At 46.8% G+C, this 25,472-nt stretch overlaps 1 protein-coding gene across 3 annotated transcripts in view; it reads right to left on the bottom strand.

Annotated features, from left to right (window-relative positions):
• LOC117355139 (casein kinase II subunit alpha) overlaps window positions 1-25,472 on the bottom strand; it is a 247,635-nt gene that overhangs the window by 16,955 nt on the left and 205,208 nt on the right. For all 3 annotated transcript variants that reach the window (XM_033933254.1, XM_033933252.1, XM_033933253.1), the window contains one exon: window positions 24,962-25,110. In XM_033933254.1, coding sequence (XP_033789145.1) covers window positions 24,962-25,110 — 149 coding nt within the window. The remainder of the gene's footprint in view (window positions 1-24,961; window positions 25,111-25,472) is intronic.

Below are 25,472 nucleotides of genomic sequence, written 5' to 3'. Positions count from 1 at the left end.
ACGGAAGGAAGATAATCAATGGGATACTATCATACCAGGATATAAATTATATCACAATGATAGGGTAGCATAGTAGATGACGGCAGATAGAGACCCGAATGATCCATCCAGTCTGCCTAACCCTACCCACTCTATAAATGACTGATTTAATTTAAATTTTCCTTCTTAGCTATTGCTGGTCCAGAACCTAAAGCTATGAAGTTCCATCTACTGAAGTCTCCATCAAAGCTCACTCCAGCCCATCCTCAACCAAACAGCTATAAACAGACATAGACCATGCAAGTCTGCCCCATACTGGCCTTAATTTTTTCTGATTCGAGATCTTCTGTGTTCATCCCATACTTTTTTGAACTCTGTCACCATTTTTCTCTCTACCACCTCCCCCAGGAGCACATTCCAGGCATCCACCACCTTTTCTCCGTAAAGAAAAATCTCCTTACATTGCTCTTGAGTTTACCCCCCCCTCAACCATCGATTTGCTGGAGGCATAGCATTATATGTAAAGGAGGGCCTTGAATGGAACAGACTAAAAATTCTACAGGAATCAAAACATACCTTGGAATCCCTACTGGCTGGCTGTAACCCTTCCCAAGCAAGCACTCAGGTGATCTCAGCAACCTTGCTACCTATTTAAATCAAAGCCCTCTTGGGGCAGCACCCTCCTTCCTCTAGCATTGTAAGCTCTTCTGTTCCTGTCTGCTTTCTCTCTTGGCCCTGTTCCCCTTCGTCCAACACTCTTGCCTGCACTCTAAAATAAATCCAACCCCCATCTCTCTTGCTACCTGCCTGTAGCCCCTCCCAAGCAAACACTCAGGTAACCTCAATAACCCTGTTATCTATTTAATCAAAACCCTCTCAGGGCAGCACGCAACACATCGTGCAATAAAGGAGTGCAAACTAGGAGCACATGCTCCTTTAGTGCACCTCCCTATTCTCACTACCTCACTTCTTGTATATTTCTATTTCCTTTCTCTGTTCCTCTTCATATGACTTCAATTCACTTTGTGCTTCTCATATTCACTCTCTATAATCTTACTCCCTTTCCTTCTCCACACCATGTCTCACTATAATTCTCCTTTTCCTATCCCCTCACCAGCCATCTTGTCATCTAACTTATTCTCCACTCTCAAGCTCAAACATTCTCTCTCTTCCATTCATCCATCTCCTTTTTCTTTGAGCACCTCGCATCTTCATCATTGCAGTCTTCATCATTCCCTTTTGTTTCGGTGCACTCTCCTCCTCCTACTTCTGCTTATCACTGGGGATGTTGATCCTAAACCTGGACCTCCATATAGGGTTACCATATGGCTCAAGAAACTGAAAGGGGTTATAGCTGAACTGCTCCAACTAATAGCCAATCTGGAAATATTTCAGAAGGCTGGAAAGTGGTGAATGTCACGTCGATTTTCAAGAAAGGTTCGAAGGGAGATCTGGGAAACTACAGACCAGTGAGTCTGACTTCGGTACTGGGAAAGATGGTAGAGGCACTGATAAAGGATCGCATCATCGATCACCTTGACGGACATGAGCTGATGAGGACCAGCATGGCTTCAGCAAAGGAAGATCTTGCTTGACAAACTTACTGAACTTCTTCGAAGGAGTAAATGGGCAGATAGACAAGGGTGACCTGGTCAACATCATATATCTAGATTTTTAAAAGGCATTCGACAAGGTTCCGCATGAACATCTACTTTGAAAAATTGCAAGCCATGGAATCGAGGGTGTTATACTTATGTGGATTAAAAACTGGTTGGCGGATAGGAAACAGAGCGGGGGTTAATAGATAATACTTGGACTGGAAAAGCGTCACAAGTGGAGTGCTGCACAGTTTGGTGTTTGGGCCTGTGCTCTTCAACATATTTATAAATGACCTAGAAACTGGCACAACGAGCGAGGTTGTGGACGATACAAAGTTATTCAGAATAGTGAGGACACAGAAAGATTGCGAAAACCTACAAAGAGACAAATATGCTCAAGGAATGGGTTGCGAAATGACAAATAAGGTTCAACGTGGATAAGAGCAAGGTGATGGCGGGTGCAGGCGGGTGCAGGCAGGTGCAGGTGGGACGGCCTGCACCTGAGCACAGCGGGAACTAGACTACTGGCAGCCAATGTGAGAAAGGAGATCGAGAGGGCTTTAAACTGAGGAGAAGGGGAAAGCCGACAGCTGATCTGATGTTGACGCTTCGGACAACGGTATCCAGAACAGATGCTGAAAGGGATGACTGCAAAGAGGAAGTAGAGAGACCGGTGGATCTTATGATCAGACAGCGAGGGAAACATCAGGTAAAGGGAGCTTGCTGGGAGGAGACTAAGGGGCATGGAGACACAGGGGGACTGGGTGGCACGAGGGCGAAAGCTGAGGCCAATATAGGGGTGCCACAAGGCGAAGGGGATCAAACTGAGGCTCAAGGGATGATAGCTCAAGAGGGGGCAGGTAGGGCTAGAAAACCCAGAGGAAAAGCGGGGAAGTGGGGTGGCGGGAAAGTGGGGAAGCCGAAAGCTACGAGGGTAAAGGCTGATGGCAAAGCAGAAGCACAGGGAACTGGAGAGCTGCCCGAAATTCAAATTCAAGGGGAGGCGGCCCAGGTAAATGCAGAGGTGGAGGAAAAACGACGGGTCCTGCGGTGCTTATACGCAAATGCAAGAAGCCTCACGGCCAAGATGGGTGAACTAGAAGTCGTGGCCAAGGGGGAGGACCTGGATATCATTGGAATTACAGAAACCTGGTGGACAGAGGAAAATCAATGGGATGTGGCGCTGCCGGGGTACAAGCTCTACAGGAGGGACAGGACCCACAAGAAGGGAGGAGGCATAGCACTATATATAAAGGACTCTATCTACTCGGTCGGGATGGATATGGCAACGAAGGCAGAGGGGCTGGAATCGCTATGGGTCAAATTGCCGGGAAACAAGGGTGCAGGCATAAAACTGGGGCTGTACTATCGCCCACCTGGTACGCCAGAAGGAGTCGGACACGACTTGGAAGCTGAACTGAGACAGGAATGCAGGACTGGAAGTTTAACAGTGATGGGGGACTTCAACTACCCGGGGATAGACTGGAGTACGGGTCACTCCAACTGCACTAGGGAAACAGGATTTGTAGAAGTCGTGAGGGACTGCTTCATGGAGCAACTAGTCAGGGAACCGACGCGAGGGGGTGCTACTCTTGACCTCATCCTAAACGGATTAGGGGGGCCTGCAAGAGGGGTAGAAGTGGGAGGACCACTAGGCAACAGTGACCACAACGCGATCAGATTCAAATTAGAAAGGGGGACTCCCATAGTAAGGAGGACCGCAACAACTGCGCTCAACTTCAGGAAAGGAAACTATGTTGCTATGAGGGAAATGGTGGGGAGGAAGCTCAGAAACATCTTTAGGATGGAGACTGTAGGAAGCGCCTGGACCCTATTCAGGGACACCCTGCAGAAAGCACAAAGAATGTACGTCCCCAGTTTCAGGAAAGGCTGCAAGAACAAGCGGTCAAAGGACCCGGCTTGGATGTCAACTGAAGTAAAGAGGGCAATAAATGACAAAAAAGTATCCTTCCAGAGATGGAAAAAGGACCCAACGGAAGAAAATCACCAGGCGCACAGGAAATGCCAAAAGGAATGCCACCGAGAGGTTAGAAAAGCAAAAGGGAAATACGAAGAGGGGCTGGCCAGGGAGGCGAAAAACTTCAAGGCATTCTTCAGTTACGTAAAGGGGAAGCGACCAGCGAGAGAGGAGGTGGGGCCGTTGGACGATGGGGATAGGAAGGGAGTGATTAAAGAGGATAAAGAGGTAGCTGAGAGGTTGAACACGTTCTTCTCGTCGGTTTTCACGAGAGAAGACACATCTAATATACCGGACTCAGAGGAGCTCATGAGTGGGGAACAGGCCGAAAAATTGGAGCACATAGAGGTAAGTAAGGAGGATGTCCTCAAACAGATAGACAGGTTAAAATGCGGCAAATCACCGGGCCCAGACGGGATCCACCCAAGGGTTCTAAAGGAACTAAGACAAGAAATAGCGGGCACAATCCAGCATGTTTGCAACCTATCCTTGAAAACTGGAGAGGTACCAGAGGACTGGAAATTTATCTTCAAGAAGGGATCGAGGGGTGACCCCGGGAACTACAGGCCGGTGAGCCTGACTTCAATTATAGGGAAGATGGTGGAAGCTATGATCAAAGACGGCATTTGCGAGCACATCGAGAGAAATGGCCTACTGAGAACAAGCCAGCACGGATTCTGTAAGGGAAGGTCATGCTTAACGAATCTTCTGTACTTCTTTGAGGGAATAAGCAGTCGGGTGGACAATGAGGAACCCATAGACATCATTTACCTCGATTTTCAAAAGGCTTTCGACAAGGTGCCACATGAAAGGCTGCTTAGGAAGCTGTGGAACCACGGGGTGGGAGGGGATGTGCACAGATGGATCAAGCACTGGTTGTCGGGTAGGCTGCAGAGGGTCGGAGTGAAGGGCCAATATTCTGACTGGCGGGGAGTCACGAGCGGTGTGCCACAGGGATCGGTGCTGGGGCCGTTACTCTTCAACATATTTATCAATGACCTGGAAAAGGAGGCAAAGTGCGAGGTTATAAAATTTGCAGACGATACCAAACTGTGCGGTAGAGTTAGGTCCAGGGAGGAGTGTGAGGACCTGCAAAGCTGGAAGACTGGGCAAACAAATGGCAAATGCGCTTTAACGTGGAAAAATGCAAGGTCATGCATATAGGGAAAAAGAACCCGTTGTTCAACTACAAATTGGGGGGGGCATTGTTGGGAGACAGCAGACTTGAGAGAGACTTGGGTGTGCTGGTGGATGCATCACTGAAGCCAGCTGCACAGTGCGCAGCGGCCTCACATCATAAAGAGGGGCATAACAACCAGGACGCGGGAAGTCATCATGCCATTGTATCGAGCGATGGTGCGTCCGCATCTGGAATACTGCGTTCAGTACTGGTCGCCACACCTCAAGAAGGACATGGCGGTACTTGAGAGAGTCCAAAGGAGAGCAACGAAACTGGTAAAAGGGCTGGAACACTGCCCATACGCCGAGAGGTTGGATAGGCTGGGGCTCTTCTCTCTGGAAAAGAGGCGGCTCAGGGGAGATATGATAGAGACCTTCAAGATCATGAGGGGCATAGAGAGGGTGGATAGGGACAGATTCTTCAGACTGAAGGGGACAACAGGTACGAGGGGGCATTCGGAGAAACTGAAGGGAGATAGGTTCAAAACAAATGCAAGGAAGTTTTTTTTCACCCAAAGGGTCGTGGACACTTGGAATGCGCTACCGGAGGAAGTGATCAGGCAGAGTACAGTACAGGGATTCAACGGATTCCTGAGGGATAAAGGGATCGTGGGATACTGAGAGAGGTGCTGGGATGTAATACAAGTATAGAAAACTAACCAGGTAATAAGTATGGAAACCCAACCAAGTCGTGAATATGCAAGACCGGAGGATTAGGACTTCGATGGGAAGATAGGACTTCAAATGGGAAACCAAGGTGGCAAGGGGGCCCCTTCTGGTTATTCAGACAGGTCGTGACCTGTTTGGGCCGCCGCGAGAGCGGACTGCTGGGCAGGATGGACCTATGGTCTGACCCGGCGGAGGCACTGCTTATGTTCTTATGATGCATGTTGGTAACAAAAATCACATGCACGAATACAGGATGTCCGGTACTATACTCGGAGAGAGCCCCCAGGAAAGAGAATTGGGAGTACTTGTCGACAAGTCAATAAAACCATCTGTGCAATGTGCGGCGGAGGCAAAAAGGGCAAACAGAATGCTAGGAATAATTAAGAAGGGGATCACAAACAGATCTAAAAAGGTTATCATGCTGTTATATCGGGCCATGTTACGCCCCCACCTGGAATACTGCGTCCAACACTGATCACATGAAAAAGGACATAGTACTACTCGATAAGGTCCAGGGAAGAGGGACAAAAATGGTTAAGGGACTGCAGGAGTTGCTGTACAACAAGAGATTAGAGAAACTGGACCTCTTCGCCTTTGAAAAGAGAAGACACAGGGGATATGATCGAAACATTCAAGATATTGAAGGGAATTGACTTAGTAGAGAAAGAGAGATTGTTCACCCTCTCCAAGGTGAAGAGAATGAGAGGGCACTAGCTTAAATTAGAAGGGAAAAGATTCCGTACAAATGTAAGGAAGTTCTTCTTCACCCAGAGTGGTAGAAATCTGGAACGCTCTTCTGGAGGCTATTATAGGGGAAAACACCCTTCAGGGATTCAAGACAAGGTTTGATAAGTTCCTACTGGAACAGAACATACGCAAGTAAGGCTAGACTCAAATAGGGCACTGATCTTTGACCTAAGGGCCGCTGCGTGAGCGGACTGCTGGGCACGATGGACCACTGGTCTGACCCAGCAGCGGTAAATCTTATGTACTTATGAAAGCTACAGAAGCTGCCTTAGCTCTAACTTTATGGGACACGATTCTCCAGGTGCAGTCCAGCCTAAGCGCAACAGAACAATATACAGGAACCCAATCAGTTGAAAATTGTTCTCTTGGAACCAGGATGCCCCAACTTGTTAGGATCATAGGAGACGAAAAGTTGAGATGTTCTATGTGGCTTTGTTCTGTTAAGGTAGGCCGAAGCCCACTTGCAATCTAGAGTAAGAAGAGCTGTTTCTCCAGAACGAGAATGAGGCTTAGGGAAGAATACTGGAAGCACAATTGATTGATTGAGATGAAACTCGGTAGAAACTTAGGATGTGTGCACAGGACTACTTTGTCATGGTGAAAAATTGTAAAAGGTGGATCTGCCACCAAGGCTTGAAGCTCATCAACCCTCCTTGCAGAAGTGAGCGAGATGAGAAAAACAACTTTCCAGGTAAGGTACTTGAGATGAGCCATCAACATTGATTCAAATGGAGGCTTCATCAATTTAGTAAGAACTACATTGAGGTCCCAGACTATTGGAGGAGATTTGAGAGGTGGTTTCACATTGAAAAGTTCTTTCATGAATCCCCTCAACTGACTGGTGAAAAGCAGTAATAGCGCTGAGATGGACTCTAATAGATGTAGACTTGAGGCCAGAATCAGACAAATGGAGACGATAATCCAGCACCAGTGAAACTGAAATGGATTGTGGATTATAGTGATGAAAAAGACACCAGGAGGAGAAACGAGTCCACTTCTGCTGATAACATTGTTGAGTGGCTGGTTTCCTGGAGGCCTCCAGAATTAGCTTCACTGGCTGAGAAAGGTGAAGATAAGCAGTATTCAACCCGAGAGATACCAAGCTGTCAGGTGTAGAGATTGAAGGTTGGGATGTAGCAGTGCATCTTGACTCTGCATAAGTAGAGATGGAAATATCTGCAGAGGAATGGGTTTCTTGGAACTGAGCTGAAGTAGAAGGGAGAACCAAGGCTGCCGGGGCCACTGAGGAGCTATAGCATGGTGGCTAACTCCTGCTTGACTTTGAAAATTATGTTTAGAATGAGTAGTAGTAGGTGGAAAGGCATAGAGAAACCTGCATGTCCAATCCAGGAGAAAAATATCCGCTTCCAGACGGTGAGGAGAGTAAAGTCTGGAGCAGAATTGGGGCAGTTTGTTGTTGAGGGGAGAAAAAAAACAAGCCCACCTGAGGAGTGCCCCACTGAGCAAAGATGGGATGGAGAGCTGCAGAGTTGAGCGTCCATTCGTGAGGTTGGAGAATTCTGCTGAGCTTGTCTGCTAAGCAATTCTGTTCCCCCTGAATGTAGACTGCTCTCAGGAGATGTTTTGAGCGCACATCTTTTGAGCTTCCTGGCAAAGGAGGAGAGATCCTGCGCCTCCTTGCTTGTAAATGAGATGATGAAAAGCTTTGAGAGCATAGTAGATCACCCTGAGTTCCAGCTAATTGATGTGGAACTTCTGCTCTTTGTCGGACCAATGACCTTGAGCTTGTAGACCATCCAGATGTGCCCCCGCCCCCCCCCCCCCGGCATAAGTCAACATATCCATGGTCAGAACTTTATGATGAAGAGGAATGTGAAACAGGACACCTCTGGAAAGATTGGATGAAATAATCCACCATTGAAGTGATTGTCGAAGAGACGATGTCATAGAAATATGCTGCGAAAGAGGATCCGTCTCTTGGGACCACTGAGAGGCTAGAGCCCATTGAGGTGTTCTTAGATGGAGCCTCACCAGAGGAGTCATATGTAACATAGATGCAATATGGCCAAGGAAACATGGACTGGATCTGGTCCACTTGATGACAAAGCTGAATCAGAGCATCCTGACGATTCTGGGGAAGGAATGCTCTCATTTGAATAGTGTCAAGAATTGCTCTTATAAATTGGAGTCTTTGAGACAGTTGAAACTGTGACTTGGGGAAGTTTATCTCGAATCCCAAGTGTTAAAGAAACAAAATGGTGCCTCTTGCTGCCAATACAACAGCTTGAGGAGACGGGTTCTTGATGAGTCAGTCGTCTAGATAAACACCTGGAGACCATGAGATTGTAAGGCCGCTGCTACCACAATCAGGCACTTCGTGAAGACTCTGGGAGAAGATGCCAGACTGAATGGTAGAACCTTGTATTGGTAATGATGAGAAGCCACTTGGAAGCGGAGGTACTTGCAGGAAGCCTGGTGAATTGGGATGCGAGTGCAGGCTTCCTTGAGATCCAGAGCATAGCCAATCATTTTGAGCCAAGAGAGGATACAGAGTAGCTAGAGATAACATTCAAAAATTTTCTTTGACTAGATAATTGTTGAGAGCACGGAGGTCCAGAATGGGTCGCAGACCTCCCCTTCTACTTGAGTATCAGAAAATAGTGGGAGTAAAAACTGAGGTGTTTCTAGTCCTCTGGTACCTCCTTGATGGCATTGAGGTAAAGAAGGGAGTGAACTTCCTGAAGCAGATGATGGGATTGGTGAGGGTTGGAAGCAGACTCTTGGAGGATGATCCGGCGGGAGGGTGGAGAAATGAAGAGTAACTCTCTCGAATGATCTTCAAAACCCAAAGGTCTGAAGTGATGAGCTCCCAACGACGAATGTAAATCTGAAGATGACCCCCTATTGGCTGAGGGAGGGTTTGAGAGATGGTGATATTGGCTATGCTCTCTTGTATCAGGTCAAAAAGATTGCTGCGATTTAGCAGGTGCAGCTGGTTGGGATTTAGCAGGGCGTTGTTGTTGCTAGACTTCTCATAGCCACTGTCATGGATGAGGCTCGAGAACTCAGCTCAAAAATATCATAAGTTGAACACACAAGATACTTGGTGCAACTGCAGAACAGAAGAAACCAGTTGTTGGAAACCTTTGGCTTTGCGACCAGGAATGTATTTCTGGAAAACCGGGAACTGCTTTACAATATGCTTCAGATAGGAGAAATAAAAGTTGTAACTGACCGCCCTGTTGGCCAACATAGAATTTTGATAAAGTCTCCTGTCAAATTTATTCATCGTGTGTCCCTCTCTCCCTGGAGGGACAGCCGCATATACATTCGCCAAAGCAGATTTCTTTAAAGTGGATTCTACCACCAAGGATTGATGGGGAAGCTGTGGCTTATTGAATCCCTTATTTACGTTCCCTTCAGCAAAGGGCTGCAAAAGAAACACCATGGGCATTGTCTTTCTTATTAGTCTGCTTCTTATGACAAAGATTTCCGCCAATTGTTGATTAGATCTATATCTTATAAACATTACAGAAAGCTTTTGAAGACTTTTCTTTTCTCCAAATTCTTAGCTAGCTAAATTTCTTTGCATTATATTATTTCTGTATTTTCCCATAGTATAATCTTTTGTTAACTGCATTGAACTAATGGTTATACGATCTAGAAATCTGCTATTATGTTATGTTATGTAAAACTTTATAGAGGGATTCCAATTTTCTCTAAGCCACCGGAACCTAAAGAGAGGACTCCAAGTTCTTGTAAAAAGTCTCCCTCAAATACCATGAAGAGGTAATTTGAGTATCTCATTAGGCGATTGGTCATAATCAAGGGTTTCTAAGAATTCCTTGCTGTGTTTGGAATCCGCCTCTAAAGGAATGGAAAGGTCTCTGCCCATCATTCGGATGAATTTAGAAAAAGAGAGAGATTCTGCCGGTGATGCCTCTGAGGATGGAGAATGTCCAGGAGAGTCAGATGCTGAGGAAGCATCAAGCTCGGTAGCAGATAGAGATAGATCTTGGTCTGAGTCATCAAGGAGGACCGATTCCAGACGTAAAGATGGGGATTTTGTCTTCGATGTCGATCTGGTGTCGATGTGGAGGAGTGCTTCATTTTCTTAGACACCTTGCCGGATCGGTGCTGCTTCGGTGTCGAAGGCACAGACTGCTTCCTCTTTGAGACATCTTGATGGATTTTGTAGGACTGCGGTCCGAGTGCCTTGAGGATGATGAACATCGAGACCGATGTCTAGAGGTGGAACGATGCTTGGAAACAGAGCGTGCCTCAGCAGATCGACGTTGAGGAGAACGGTGTCAGGAAGCAGCTTGATGAGAAACTGCCTCTATAGTACGCACCGAGGCAACATCGACGGTGCCAGTAGGATGGCCCTCGGTACACTCAGGCTGTACTGAAAACAGAGTTGGGAGTAATTGGTGGAACTGATCCCCAAGCTCCTGTCGAAGCAAACATTCCATCTTAGACGCCAGTACCTTGGTTGCAAGCGACACGTTCAGGCAAGGAGGAGGCTGATGTCGAGGCACTCCTCGATAAAGGAACGGTATGCTTTCAGGACTTGTGCAAGGTCGGCATGATTTGATTCAATGCCTTCTTGGCCTGCTTCCCAGTAGGGGAAGGGGAAGGTTTCTTAGCTGGCTTACCAAGTGGGACGGTGTACTGTGGCACCAGGGTTGATGACGGTGCCTCCACCGGTGTTGAGGATTTCGTAGCCGATGTCACAGGAGTTGATGCCGTTTCGTTCTCCATGGTGGCACCGGATACTTTCTCCTGCTGCAGGATATGGTTCTGATTGCACAATTGCACGTGGTGCTTGGGACCTAGACACTGCAGGCACCACGAATGAAGGTCGGTCAGTAAGATAGTACGAGTACAATGACTGCACCTCTTAAATCCTGTCAGCGGGCGTGACATTGATGGGAACACTGCCTCAGCTAAGTCAAAATTGATAGCTGAGGAAAGAAGGGGAGGCCCCGCCGATGGCAAAAAAACAAACTGGGTTTTTTTTTTTGTTAATATAAGGAAAAAATAAAGAAAAAAGAAAAAAAAAAAGAAAAAATATGACTAAATAGTCAATAATCTGTGAGATAGGGAAGGCGAAGTGACAACAGCCATTGAAATGTGACTTCTTAGCTCTGCGGAAACTAAGAAACAGAGACCATGTGCCTACATCAGACGAGAAGGCACTCGCACATGCTCAGTGCGGACTATCGCAAACTTTCTGGAAGTCTTATCAATGCACTTTTAAAGTGTCCGTACCGGGACTCTGTTGGTGACATCAACCACATGCGTGAATATGCTTCCTGCTTGTCCTGGGATAAGCTGCATTTATCTGTACCTTTCTCCTCCATTGCTAATTCCAGACTTCATCCCTTTCATCTAGCTGCCCTGTATGGGTTCATATTCTAAAGTGCGCGAGGACAAAGGCATGCCAACAACCGAGTGCGGACTACTGAGCGCCCATGATGACTCCAGGACCGTCGTCAAAGAAACCAACTGTTGCAGTTCAGGAGATGGATGGAGACACTGACTCTTGGCAGTTAGTGACATCCTCCACAGGTAAACGTAGGAGACCCCCCCCTATTCACAATCTCTTCACCTTCTCACTCTTTCTCTCACCAGGGCAGCTCCACATCGACTCCACACCTGAGCCTGAAGAACAGATTCCAGGTCTTGCAGGAAGAGACTACCGACGTAGAGATGGACCAAGATCAGCACACATCTCCGGGCACGATGGATCAACACCCCCAAAAGTAGCGTAGAGTGATAGCCATTGGGGACTCCATGTTGAGGGGCACCGAGGGACCAATATGCAGACCGGATATGCAGTCGAGGGAGGTCTGCTGTCTGCCCGGAGCCAGAATAAGAGATGTGACCACCTGTCTCGATAGACTTCTCAGCCCCCAGGACCACTTCCCCATGCTGCTCATCCACGTAGGAACGAATGACACTGCCAAGAACACCCTGGAGGACATAACTAGAGACTTCGGAGCACTGGGAAAGAGACTGAAGCAGACAGGAGCACAGGTAGTATTCTCTTCCATTCTTCCTGTTAGAGGCAGAGGAAGGGGCAGGGACGAATGCATCCGGAAGACGAATGAATGGCTACAACGATGGTGCCAGGAAATGAACTTCGGATTCCTGAATCACGGAGAGGCACTACAGGGACTACAGGGACCAGACGGACTCCACCTGACCAACAGAGGTAAGAATGTCTTCGGACAAAGACTAGCCCGCCTACTTCGAAGGGCTTTAAACTAGGTAAGTCGGGGGAGGGTACCCATTTTTACACCGGAGCAGTAAGTAACAATCTTGAGGTGGCAAACCAAAACTCCGCTTCCAAGTCTGAGGTAAGTACCCTTAATGCAAGAGAATCGCTAGGAGACACTTTAACTCCAATGGGTGGCTCACTACAGGAGCTAAAAAAACAGAAAGAGTGGAGAGCTATGTATGTCAACGCACGGAGCCTAGGGAATAAATTTTTAGAACTAGAAACAGAAATAGTTAATGCAGATCTAGACGTAGTAGAAGTATCTGAAACATGGTTCACAGACTCTCATGGGTGGGATATAACTATACCAGGATACAACCTGCTTCGACAAGACAGAGAGGGTAAGTTAGGAGGTGGGGTAGCACTTTACATCAAAGAGAACATCAAGACAACCAGGATCACGGATGTCAAGTATACTGGGGAATCCATCTGGGTAAACCTGGCCAGAGGCGGAGAAAAATGCCTATACCTTGGTGTGGTATACAGACCTCCAAAAAAATCGGAGGACAAGGACACAGAATTAATTGAAGACATGGAGAATATCACCTTACGGGAGGACGTAGTTCTGTTAGGAGACTTCAACATGCCTGATGTAGACTGGAACACACTCTCAGCGACAACTTGTGATAGCAGGAGGATATTAAAGTCCATGAAGGGAGTACGGCTCAAACAACTGGTACTAGAGCCTACTAGGGCCCAGGCCATCCTGGACCTGGTACTTACAAATGGGGAAAGCGTCTCGGAGGTCTCAGTGGGAGAAACGCTAGCCAACAGTGACCATAACATGGTATGGTTTAACCTTAAGAAAGGCTTCCCTAGATCACAAACAAAAACAAGGGTACTCAATTTCCGGGGCACTGACTTCACACGCATGGGAGATTTCGTCTATCAGACGCTGCAGGTTCAAGAAGTAACTGATAATGTGGAAGCTATGTGGTCAACCTTGAAATCGACCCTTCATGAGGCAACTATCCGCTACATAAAATCGGTAACCAAACAACAAAGAAAAAAGAAACCCCAATGGTTCACAGATGAGGTCTCGTACCTAGTCAAGGAGAAGAAAAAAGCATTTCTCTCATACAAACGCACAGGGGGAAAAGAAGCTAACATTGAATACAGGACAAAGTCTGCAGCGGTCAAAACAGCAGTCAGGGAGGCCAAACTTCGAACGGAAGAAACTCTAGCGAAGAACATTAAGAAAGGGGACAAATCCTTCTTCAGATACATTAGCGACAGGAAAAAGAACGCAAACGGGATAGTACGCCTTAGAACGCCAGATGGGAATTATATGGAAACAGATTCCGATAAAGCCAAACTACTGAATGATTACTTCTGTTCAGTCTTTACCTGCGAGGCACCAGGGCACGGGCCACGGCTGGAAGCAAAGCAAAGCATGGAAGACCCATTTCAGAATTTTGAGTTCACACCAGCTGATGTTTACAGAGAACTGTCAAGACTCAAGGTGAACAAAGCCATGGGACCGGACAATTTGCACCCAAGAGTGCTCAGAGAGCTATGCGAGGTTTTGGCGGAACCGTTAGCCGTGCTCTTCAATCTCTCCCTAAGAACGGGGAGAGTCCCCCTGGACTGGAAAACTGCCAACGTTGTTCCTCTGCACAAGAAGGGTTGCAGAGCGGAGGCTGCGAATTACAGACCAGTGAGTCTCATATCAATAGTGTGTAAACTCATGGAAACTCTACTTAAAGGCAAACTAGACCCAATACTGGATGAAGGGAATCTGAGGGATCTTTGCCAACATGGATTCACTAGGGGCAGGTCATGCCAGTCCAATCTTATCAGCTTCTTTGACTGGGTGACAGGAAAGCTAGACTCAGGAGAGTCTCTGGACATAGTGTACTTGGATTTCAGTAAAGCGTTTGACAGTGTCCCACACCGTAGACAAGATGAAATCAATGGGGTTAGGTGAGAAACTAACTGCATGGGTCAAGGAGTGGCTGAGTGGAAGACTTCAGAGAGTGGTGGTCAATGGCACCCTCTCTGAGACATCGGAAATGACTAGCGGAGTGCCGCAAGGCTCAGTTCTGGGGCCATCCCTTTTCAACATATTCATAAGGGACTTGATCCGAGGGCTTCAGGGTAAAGTAGCACTGTTTGCCGATGACGCCAAACTGTGTAATAGAGTATGTGAAAGCAATCTCAAGGATAGTATGACGCAGGATCTGATCACATTGGAAATCTGGTCCTCGACGTGGCAGCTGGGCTTCAACGCTAAGAAGTGTAAGGTCATGCATCTCGGTAGCAGAAATCCATGCAGAACATACACCTTGAATGGAGAAACACTAGCTAGGACTTCAGAAGAACGGGACTTGGGAGTGATCATCAGTGCAGACATGAAGGCTGCCAAACAAGTAGAGAAGGCCTCATCCAAGGCAAGGCAAATGATGGGATGTATCAATAGAAGCTTCATCAGCCGCAAACCTGAAGTCATAATGCCACTTTACAGAACCGTGGTGAGACCTCATCTGGAATACTGTGTGCAATTCTGGAGGCCACATTACCGGAAAGATGTGCTTCGAGCTGAGTCGGTCCAGCGGATGGCCACTAGGATGGTCACCGGACTCAAGGGTCTCTCATACGAAGAAAGACTGGGCAAACTGCAGCTCTATACCCTAGAGGAGCGCAGGGAAAGGGGTGACATGATTGAGACATTCAAGTACGTCACAGGTCGTGTAGAGGTGGAGAACGATATATTCTTTCCCAAGGGACCCTCGGTCACAAGGGGGCACCCGCTCAAACTCAGAGGAGGGAAATTTAGTGGTGACATCAGGAAGTACTTCTTCACAGAAAGGGTGGTAGATCACTGGAACAAACTTCCGGTGCAGGTGATCAAGGCCACCAGTGTGCTCGACTTTAAAAATAAATGGAACATCCAGTGGGATCCCTACGACGGTCGAGTTAAGGAACTAGGTCATTAGCACTCAGACTTAATAGGGTGGGTAAATGGAGTGGGCAGACTTGATGGGCTGTGGCCCTTTTCTGCCGTCATCTTTCTATGTTTCTATCTATGACTTCATCGCGCCGAAGAAAACCCCCCCCTCATTATACTGGAATCTTAACCTTTTCCCTGTTTTTTAGGGAAAAAGTTAAGTTTTCAGTATACATCCCCCCAACATGGCAGCGTGAGGCAGTGCAATCCCTATTAAGTAGAGTGGGGGGGGGTCCCCCCCCTGTCAGAGCCCTTTAAAATACAGGTTTTCTTCATCGCAATTAAGCCCTGTGCTCAGTTGTCCACGCGCCTTTGTCCTCGTGCGCTTTTGACCCGTCACCCCCCCGTATGTCTGGAAAAACTACCTGAGTTTGCCCATCATGCCCCTTCCCCTGTTTAAAAGTAGACTAAAAAACCACATTTTTGATATAGCCTTTGATTCATAAACCTACTCCCCACTGCCTACTGCTCACCACCTTAGCCAGCAGATTAATCATGTACCATGTCCTTCATGACTCTGTACAAATGTCTGGTAGCACTCTAAAAATAATAATAATTAGTAGTAGTAGTAGTAGTAGTAATAATAAAGGGGGAAAGGACAGGGAGAAGCAAGGCTGCAGAAACAAACTGAGCTTTGAGGGGAGTGTTCAGGGAGGTGACCTTGGAGAGGGGCTTGGTTTTATTTGTAAGTTCTGTAGCCAAACCTAGAATAGATGCAAGACAAGTTTCAAGTTTATTAAAATTTTGATAAGACGCTAATCATGAACTCTAAGCATTTTACAGTTTATATTAAAAAGGGGAAAACATTAAACAGATAAGTACCAACTGACCAATACTTGACAAACATAAAAACAATAGGAAAGTGGGGAGAACTACAATTTTAAAAGCAAAAGAAACAAAAGATAAAAGACAATAGGAAAGCTAGGGAATTAAGATTATTAAACAACCCTGGCAGTCACCAAGTCTGTTCAACCAATCATATGCATCTTGGAAGAGGTAGCATTTTAGATTTCCCTTAAATTTATCTAATCCCCTCTTTTACTAAGGTGAGCTAACCGATTAGAATGCACTAAACGCTAATGAATGCATGTTAAGTCTATGGACGCGTTAACATTTAGCGTGCACTAATTGGTTTGCGCACCTTAGTAAAAGAGGGGGTAAGATTTGTTCAGCCCTGGTATGAAGAGGTTATTGTACAAGAATTTTAGATCTAGCTCTTAGTGGAACGCATGAATTGGTGAGGAAGGTAAAGTTTCTGGGACTGCTTGATAACATGATCAAATTTGATATAATCCCTGGAATAAGTTTACACAAGAAATCCAATAAAATAGCATTTAACTTTTAAAAAGGAGATTATGATAACATGAAATGCAGATTGGAACGCACTTTCCGCAACAACCAGCGGCAGCAGAAGGTTATTAACCTCCATAAAGGGGGCACGACTCAAACAATTGGTATTGGAGCCCACTAGGGACCAGGCGATATTGGACCGGGTACTAACCAACGGAGAAACATAGAACATGATGGCAGAAAAGGGCCACGGCCCATCTAGTCTTCCCACACTAATGGCCCACCCCCTAACTACCTCCATGAAGAGATCTCACATGCCAATCCCATCTTTTCTTAAAATCTGGCACGCTGCTGGCCTCAATTACCTGTTGTGGAAGATTATTCCAGCAATCAACTACCCTTTCGGTGAAGAAATATTTTCTGGTGTCGCCATGAAATTTCCCACCGATGATTTTCAATGGATGCCCTCTTGTTGCCGTGGGTCCATTAAGGAAAAAGAGATTCTCTTCCATCTCGATACGGCCTGTGCGTTCCTCGAGTGAGTACAGCTGCAACTTACCCAGTTGTTCCTCATACGGGAGATCCTTGAGTCATGAGACCATCCTGGTGGCCATTCGCTGAATCGACTCAACTCTCTGCACATCTTTTTGATAATGCGGCCTCCAGAATTGTACACAGTATTCTAGATGGGGTCTCACCATGGATCTGTACAACGGCATTATGACCTCGGACTTACGGCTGACGAAACTTCTACTGATACAGCCCATGATTTGTCTAGCCCTGGATGAAGCTTTCTCCACTTGATTGGCAGTCTTCATGTCTTCACTAATGATCACCCCTAAGTTATGTTCTGCTACAGTCCTTGCTAGGATCTCACCATTTAGGGTGTAAGTCCTGCATGGATTTTTGCCGCCAAGGTGCATGCCCTTGCATTTTTTGGCTTTGAAACTTAGTTGCCAAGTCTTTGACAAATGCTCCAGCAGGAGTAGGTCCTGCGTCATACTGTCGGGCATTGAGCTTTTGTCAGGCACTGTGCTTTCATCTGTTGTGCAGTTGCCTACCATGTTGCATAGTTTGGCGTCATTGGCGAATAATGTAATTTTACCTCGAAGTCCCTCAGCCAAGTTTCTTATGAAGATGTTAAATAGGATCGGGCCCAAGACCGAGCCCTGCGGCACTCCGCTGATCACCTCCGTCGTATCGGAGAGGGTACCGTTTACCACTACCCTCTGAAGTCTACCTCTAAGCCAGTCCCTAACCCATGTGGTTAATGTTTCACCCAGTCCCATCGAACCCATCTTGCTCAATAACCTGCAGTGTGGGAAGTTTCGGTAGGTGACACGCTGGCCTCCAGCAACCACAACATGGTATGGTTCAATCTCAGGAAAGGTTTCACTAGATCAAACACGACAACAAAGGTCCTCAACTTTTGGAGCACTGACTTCAAACGCATGGGAGATTTCGTCCGTCGGGCGCTGCATGACCAAGCTGAAACCGATAATGTAGAGGCTATGTGGTCAACCCTGAAATCTACCCTACACAAAGCAACAAAACGCTATATAAAAACAGTAAGCAAACGACGGAGAAATAACAGACCCCAGTGGTTCACTACAGAAATCTCGGACCTCGTTAAAAAGAAGAAAAAAGCATTTATTTCCTACAAGCAGTCAGGAAAAGGAGAGGCAAAAGAAGACTATCTGGCCAGGTCTAAAGCTGTCAAAACAGCAGTCAGAGAGGCCAAGCTTCGTATAGAAGAGAATCTAGCAAAGGACATTAAGAAGGGGGATAAATCCTTCTATAGGTACATTAGTGATAGAAAAAGAAACATAGATGGGATAGTACGCCTCAGGAAAGCAGACAGGAATTATGCAGAATCGGATTCCGATAAAGCCGAACTACTAAATGAATACTTCTGCTCAGTCTTCATCTGCGAGGCACCGGGGTCTGGTCCACGGCTGCAAGCAAGGCAAAGCTCGGAAGACCCATTTTGGAATTTTGAGTTTACACCCAGCAGTGTCTACTGCGAACTATCAAGACTCAAAGTGAACAAAGCCATGGGGCCGGACAATATACACCCCAGGGTGCTTAGAGAGTTGTGTGATGTCCTGGCAGAGCCGTTATCTGTGCTCTTCAATCTTCCCCCGAGTACAGGAAGAGTCCCCTTGGACTGGAAAACAGCTAATGTCATCCCACTCCACAAAAAGGGCTGCAGGACAGAGACTGCGAATTACAGGCCGGTGAGTCTCATCTCCATAGTGAGTAAACTCATGGAAACACTAATTAAGCATAAATTAGATACGATCCTGGATGAGGAGACTCTACGGGATCCCCGCCAACATGGATTTACCAAGTGAAGGTCCTGCCAATCCAATCTAATTAGCTTCTTTGACTGGGTAACAAAGAAGCTGGATGTGGGAGAGTCCCTCGACGTCGTGTACTTAGACTTCAGTAAAGCTTTTGATAGCGTCCCATACCACTGGTTATTGAGCAAGATGAAATCTATGGGTTGGGAGAAACATTGACTGCATGGGTCAATGATTGGCTAAGTGGTAGACTTCAGAGTGTGGTGGTAAATGGTACCTCTTCCAAAATGTTGGAGGTGACCAGTGGAGTGCTGCAGAGCTCGGTCTTGGGCCCGATCCTCTTCAACATATTTGTAGGAGATCTGACTCAGGGGCTTCAAGGTAAAATCAAATTATTCGCCGATGACGCCAAACTATGCAACATAGTAAGTAAGAGCACTTTGCCCGACAGTATGATGCAGGACCTACTTCTATTGGAACAGTGGTCCTTGACCTGGCAGCTAAGCTTCAATGCTAAAAAATGTAAAGTCATGCACCTTGGCAGCGGAAATCTGTGCAGAACTTACACCCTAAATGGTGAGATCCTAGCAAGGACTGTAGCAGAACGTGACTTAGGGGTGATCATTAGTGAAGACATGAAGATTGCCAATCAAGTGGAGAAGGCTTCATTGAAGGCAAGACAAATGATGGGTTGTATCCGTAGAAGTTTTGTCAGCCGGAAGCCCGAAGTCATAATGCCTTTGTACAGATCCATGGTGAGACCTCATCTGGAATATTGTGTACAATTCTGGAGACCACATTACCAAAAAGATGTGCTGAGAGTTGAGTCGGTACAACGAATGGCCACCAAGATGGTCTTGGACTCAAAGATCTCCCGTATGAGGAAAGGCTGAATAAATTGCAGCTATACTCACTCGAGGAATGTAGAGAGAGAGAGGAGACAAAGGACAAAAACAATTGGGGAACCGTCCGATGAGACTGAGTGCGTTTGAGATAAAAAGCCAACGCTCTCTTACAGTCAAGAGTGTGAAGCGCCACCTCTCCAGGATGAGAGTGGGGCTTGGGAAATAACACAGGCAGAACAATGGACTGGTTGAGATGAAAATCAGACACCACCCTAGGTAAAAACTTAGGGTGAGTGCGGAGAACCACCTTGTCATGATGGAATACAGTGAAAGGTGGGTCCGCCACCAAAGCCTGCAGCTCACTAACTCTCCGAGCAGAAGTGAGGGCGAGCAGGAAGATCACTTTCCAAGTGAGAAACTTAAGATGACACTTATCCAGAGGCTCAAATGGAGGTTTCATAAGTTGAGCCAGAACCACATTAAGATCCCAAACCACAGGAGGAGGTTTGAGAAGAGGATGAACATTCAAAAGACCCTTCATGAAACGAGAAACCAAGGGATGGAGTGAAAGAGCCTTCCCCTCCAGGGGCTGATGAAAGGCAGCAATCGCACTAAGATGTACACGAATGGAATTGGTCTTCAGGCCAGAATGAGATAAATGAAGCAAATACTCCAGAACCAAGGACACAGGGACCGACACTGGATCCTGGCGGTGAGAGGAACACCAGGACGAAAACCTAGTCCACTTCTGAGAATAGCAGAGTCTAGTCGAGACTTTCCGAGAAGCCTCCAACACCTCCCTGACCGACTGAGATACAGGGAGAGAAGTCAGGGGGAAAGAAACCAAGCAGTCAGATGAAGAGACTGAAGATTGGGATGTAACTCTGAGATAGCAGACTCTGAGATAGCAGAGAGGGAAACACAGGCAGAAGTAGAGGTTCCCTGACACTGAGTTGAAGTAGTAGGAAAAACCAAGGCTGGCGAGGCCACCGAGGAGCAATCAAGATCAGAGTGGCCCTCACCGTTTTCAAATGAACCAGCGTCCGCAGAATCAGAGGAAAAAGCGGGAACGCGTAGAGGAATTTTCCCTCCCAATCGAGGAGGAAGGCATCGGCCTCGAGACGTTCCGGGGAGTATATCCTTGAACAGAAGAGAGGCAGTTTTTGATTGTCGGGGGAGGCGAACAGATCTATCTGAGGAGTCCCCCACCTGTCGAACACCTGTCGTACGACATGAGAGTGCAGGGACCACTCGTGCGGCTGAGCCTGTCCGCCAGACAGTTCCACTCCCCTAGTATGTAAACCGCTCGAAGGAAGATGTTTTGGGAGATCGCCCATTCCCAGAGACGCAGAGCCTCCTGACAGAGGGACCATGACCCCGTCCCTCCCTGCTTGTTTACGTAATACATCGCCACCTGGTTGTCCGTGCGGACGAGAACCCCGGTCGTGAAGCAGATGTTGAAAAGCCACCGCAGCGAGGTAAATGGCCCGAAGCTCCAGCACGTTGATGTGGCAGTGACGATCCTCTGCTGACCACATTCCTTGAGTGCGGAGACCATCCAGATGAGCCCCCCAAGCATACTCCGACGAGTCCGTGGTTAGGACCTTGTGGTGTGGAGGGGCGAGAAAGAGAAAACCCTTGGAAAGATTCGAAGAGTCGGCCCACCAACGGAGCGATCTTTGCAAAGAAGGAGTCACTGTCACGGGGCGGGTGATCAGGTCCCGGTTCTGACGCCATTGTGAGGCCAAAGTCCACTGCGGTAACTGCAGATGAAGACGGGCGAACGGAGTGACATGGACGGTAGAGGCCATATGGCCCAGAAGCGTCATCATTTGTCGCGCCGAGACGGAGGTCATCCTCAAGAGCCGGCGGCTCAGATTTACCAACGCCTCCAGACGCTGAGGGGGAAGGAAGGAACGAAGGCGGACTACAGGGTGAAACTGAAAGAAGCCAAGAGAGATATAAGTCTGGCGAAAGCACAGGCGGAAGAACAAATGGCTAAAAATGTAAAAAAGGGAGCCAAAAAATTTTCAGATATATTAGTGAAAGGAGGAAGATGAAAAATGGAATTGCTAAACTAAAAGATGCTGCGAACCGTGGAGAGTGATGAGGAAACAGCAAATGTGCTAAACAAATACTTCTGTTCTGTGTTCACAGAAGAAAATCCTGGAGAAGGACCAAGATTGTCTGGCAGAGTTACACGAGAAAATGGAGTAGATTCTGCGCCATTCACGGAGGAGAGTGTTTATGAGCAACTTGAAAAACTGATGGTGGGTGGAAAAAGCAATTGGACCAGACAGGATCCATCCCAGGATACTAAGGGAGCTCAGAGAGGTTCTGGCGAGTCCTATTAAAGACTTGTTCAACAAATTTCTGGAGACAGGAGTGGTTCCTGGGGATTGGAGGAGTGCGAATGTGGTCCCTTATTCACAAAAGTGGTCACAGGGATGAAGCAGGAAACTACAGGCTGGTGAGCCTCACATCGGTTGTTGGAAAAATAATGGAAGTGTTGCTGAAAGAAAGGATAGTGTACTTCCTTGAATCTAATGGGTTACAGGATCCGAGGCAACATGGCTTTACAAAAGGTAAATCGTGCCAAACGAAACTGATTGATTTTTTTGATAGGGTGACCAGAGAGCTGGATCGAGGACATATGCTAGATGTAATTTACTTAGATTTCAGCAAAGCCTTTGATACACTTCCTCATAGGAGGCTGTTGAACAAACTTGAAGGGCTGAAGTTAGAACCCAGAGTGGTGAACTGGGTTAGAAACTGGCTGTCGGATAGACGTCAGAGGGTGGTGGTTAATGGAAGTTGCTTGGAGGAAGGAAAGGTGAGTAGTGGAGTCCCTCAGGGTTCAGTGCTGGGGCCGATCCTATTCAATATGTTTGTGAGTGACATTGCTGAAGGGTTAGAAGGAAAAGTGTGCCTTTTTGCAGATGATACCAAGATTTGTAACAGAGTAGACACCGAAGAGGGAGTGGAAAATATGAAAAAGGATCTGCAAAAGTTAGAGGAATGGTCTAATGCCTGTCAACTAAAATTCAATGCAAAGAAATGCAGAGTAATGCATTTTGGGATTAATAATCGGAAGGATCCATATATGCTGGGAGGTGAGAAGCTGATATGCACGGACGGGGAGAGGGACCTTGGGGGTGATAGTGTCCGAAGATCTAAAGGCGAAAAAACAGTGTGACAAGGCAGTGGCTGCTGCTAGAAGGATGCTGGGCTGTATAAAGAGAGGCGTAGCCAGTAGAAGGAAGAAGGTGTTGATGCTCCTATTCAGGTCATTGGTAAAGCCCCACTTGGAGTATTGTGTGCAGTTTTGGAAACTGTATCTGGTGAAGGACGTAAGAAGACTTGAAGCGGTTCAGAGGAGGGCAACGAAAATGATAGGAGGCTTGCACCAGAAGACGTATGAGGAGAGACTGGAAGCCCTGAATATGTATACCCTAGAGGAAAGGAGGGACAGGGGAGATATAGTTCAGACGTTCAAATACTTGAAGGGTATTAACGTAGAACAAAATCTTTACCAGAGAAAGGAAAATGGTAAAACTAGAGGACATAATTTGAGGTTGAGGGGTGGTAGATTCAAAGGCAATGAATGTTAGGAAATTCTACTTTACGGAGAGGGTGGTGGATGCCTGGAATGCGCTCCCGAGAGAGGTGGTGGAGAGTAAAACTGTGACTGAGTTCAAAGAAGCGTGGGATGAACACAGAGGATCTAGAATCAGAAAATAATATTAAATATTATAAATAAGGCCAGTACTGGGCAGAGTTGCACGGTCTGTGTCTGTGTATGGCCGTTTTGTGGGGGATGGGCTAGGGAGGGCTTCAGTGGCTGGGAGTGTGTAGATGGGCGGGAGTAGGTTTTAACGGAGATTTCGGCAGTTGGAACCCAAGCACAGTACCGGGTAGAGCTTTGGATTCTTGCCCAGAAATAGCTAAGAAAAAAAAAAAAAATTTAAATTGAATCAGGTTGGGCAGACTGGATGGACCATTCGGGTCTTTATCTGCTGTCATCTACTATGTTATGTTATGTTAACTAGCAAAAAAATTGATGGCCAAAAAAAAGTCTCTCTCGCACTCCTCAGACAATCTCCAAACAACTCCCCTCCCTCTTTCCCTCCAGGCCCCGAAGCAGTAGGCAGCCACAAATCTCCTTCCCTCAAAGACACAATGGCAGGCATCTTGACAACTCCCCGCTTCCCTCTGGGTCTGAGGCAGCAATGGCAGCCAATCCTGACAACCTTCCTCCTCAGTCTTGAAGCAGCAGTGGCAGCGGATCCCGACAACCTCCCCTCTCTGTCCCAAAGCAACAGAGGTAGTAGCCAGTCCTCAAAAAAACCCTCCCTCCCTTACTGAAGGAGAAGCAGCAGCTGGTAAACAGAAGCAGCGCCAACCGGTGAACCGAAGTGCTGCCATAAAGAGGCTGCTTCCAGTCAGCCCCAGCAGGGCCTTTCCTCTGCCACATCACTTCCGATGAGGCAGAAGAAAGATCCTGCCAGAGCTGGCCTGAAGCAGCCTGTTTACGGTGCTTATTCTGTTTACCGGCTGCTGCTGCTCCTTCAGTGAGGGAGGTTTGTCAGGATTGGCTGACACTACTGCCTCGGGACCTGGAGAGGGTTGTCAGATCCGGCTCTGCTGCTTTGGGGGCTGGTGGGAGGGAGGGCTGCCTGCAGCTACACTATTTTTTACACTAACTTTCAATCAACCAGAAACTACAGTTATCCGGCATTAATCCCCATGGATGCCGGATAGCCAAGAGTCTACTGTACTTGGGACCTGGGTTGGCCACTTTTGGAAAGAGGATACTAGGCTTGATGGCTCTTCGGTATGTCCCAGTATGACAACTCTTATGTTCTAAGACAGGTATAGAAAAAAGCTAAGTCTTATCCCTGAGGTTAAGCAGTTATTGTTCTAATAGGTACTCTGTATGAGTGGATTAGGTCTTATCTTTTCTGGAGTTCCTTTCTTGCTTTAATTGTTTATAATTTTGTTAAACACTAAGAACTATTGAAAGCTGGAGCGGTATAACAAATTTTAATATAACATGGAATTTTGCCAATTTTCAGGACTTTTCCAGGTACTTGTGACTTGGACTGGAAAGAGGATACTGGGCTAGAAGGACCATTTGTTTTTCCTAGTAGGGCAATTCTTAAGTTCTTATGTCCATACGTACAGAAATATGGGTGCTCCATTGCTTCACGTGCTGCGAGTCGTGCTTGATGATCATAACGCAAGAGCTTGTCAAGGAAATCCAATGCCTCTGTGCTCACAAGGTGCTGGTTCTCACTGTGAACAAAACGCTCCCATCGCTTCCGTGAATGTCTAAAAAGAGAATAGCCCAAAATTTTACTACTGAACCAAAGGCCGTGTAAGGGCAATCATTAACACACAGTATAGCATTTTAATTCCCAAATGCAACTTAAAAAAACAACTGAATGGCAGCACCATTACCTCCCACACCAATTCATGTGCTCCACTAAGAACTAGGGGCTGGATTCTGAAAATTTACTGTGCCCTTAACGATGGTCATTAAAGGTTTCAGGTTTATTTAAAAATTTTATATACCGCCTTATTAAAATTCAAAGCGGTTTTACATAATATAAAACAAAGTATAATAAGAACGTACATTAAAAACAAATTACAAACAATGCTACAAAATCAAAAGCACTGACAAACATTAACTT

Source organism: Geotrypetes seraphini, chromosome 2 (assembly GCF_902459505.1).
Source record: "Geotrypetes seraphini chromosome 2, aGeoSer1.1, whole genome shotgun sequence".
In the NCBI taxonomy this organism is placed as follows: Eukaryota; Metazoa; Chordata; class Amphibia; order Gymnophiona; family Dermophiidae; genus Geotrypetes; species Geotrypetes seraphini.
The sequence above is the reverse complement of the archived record's forward strand: the minus strand, read 5'-3'. Positions and strand labels throughout refer to the sequence as shown.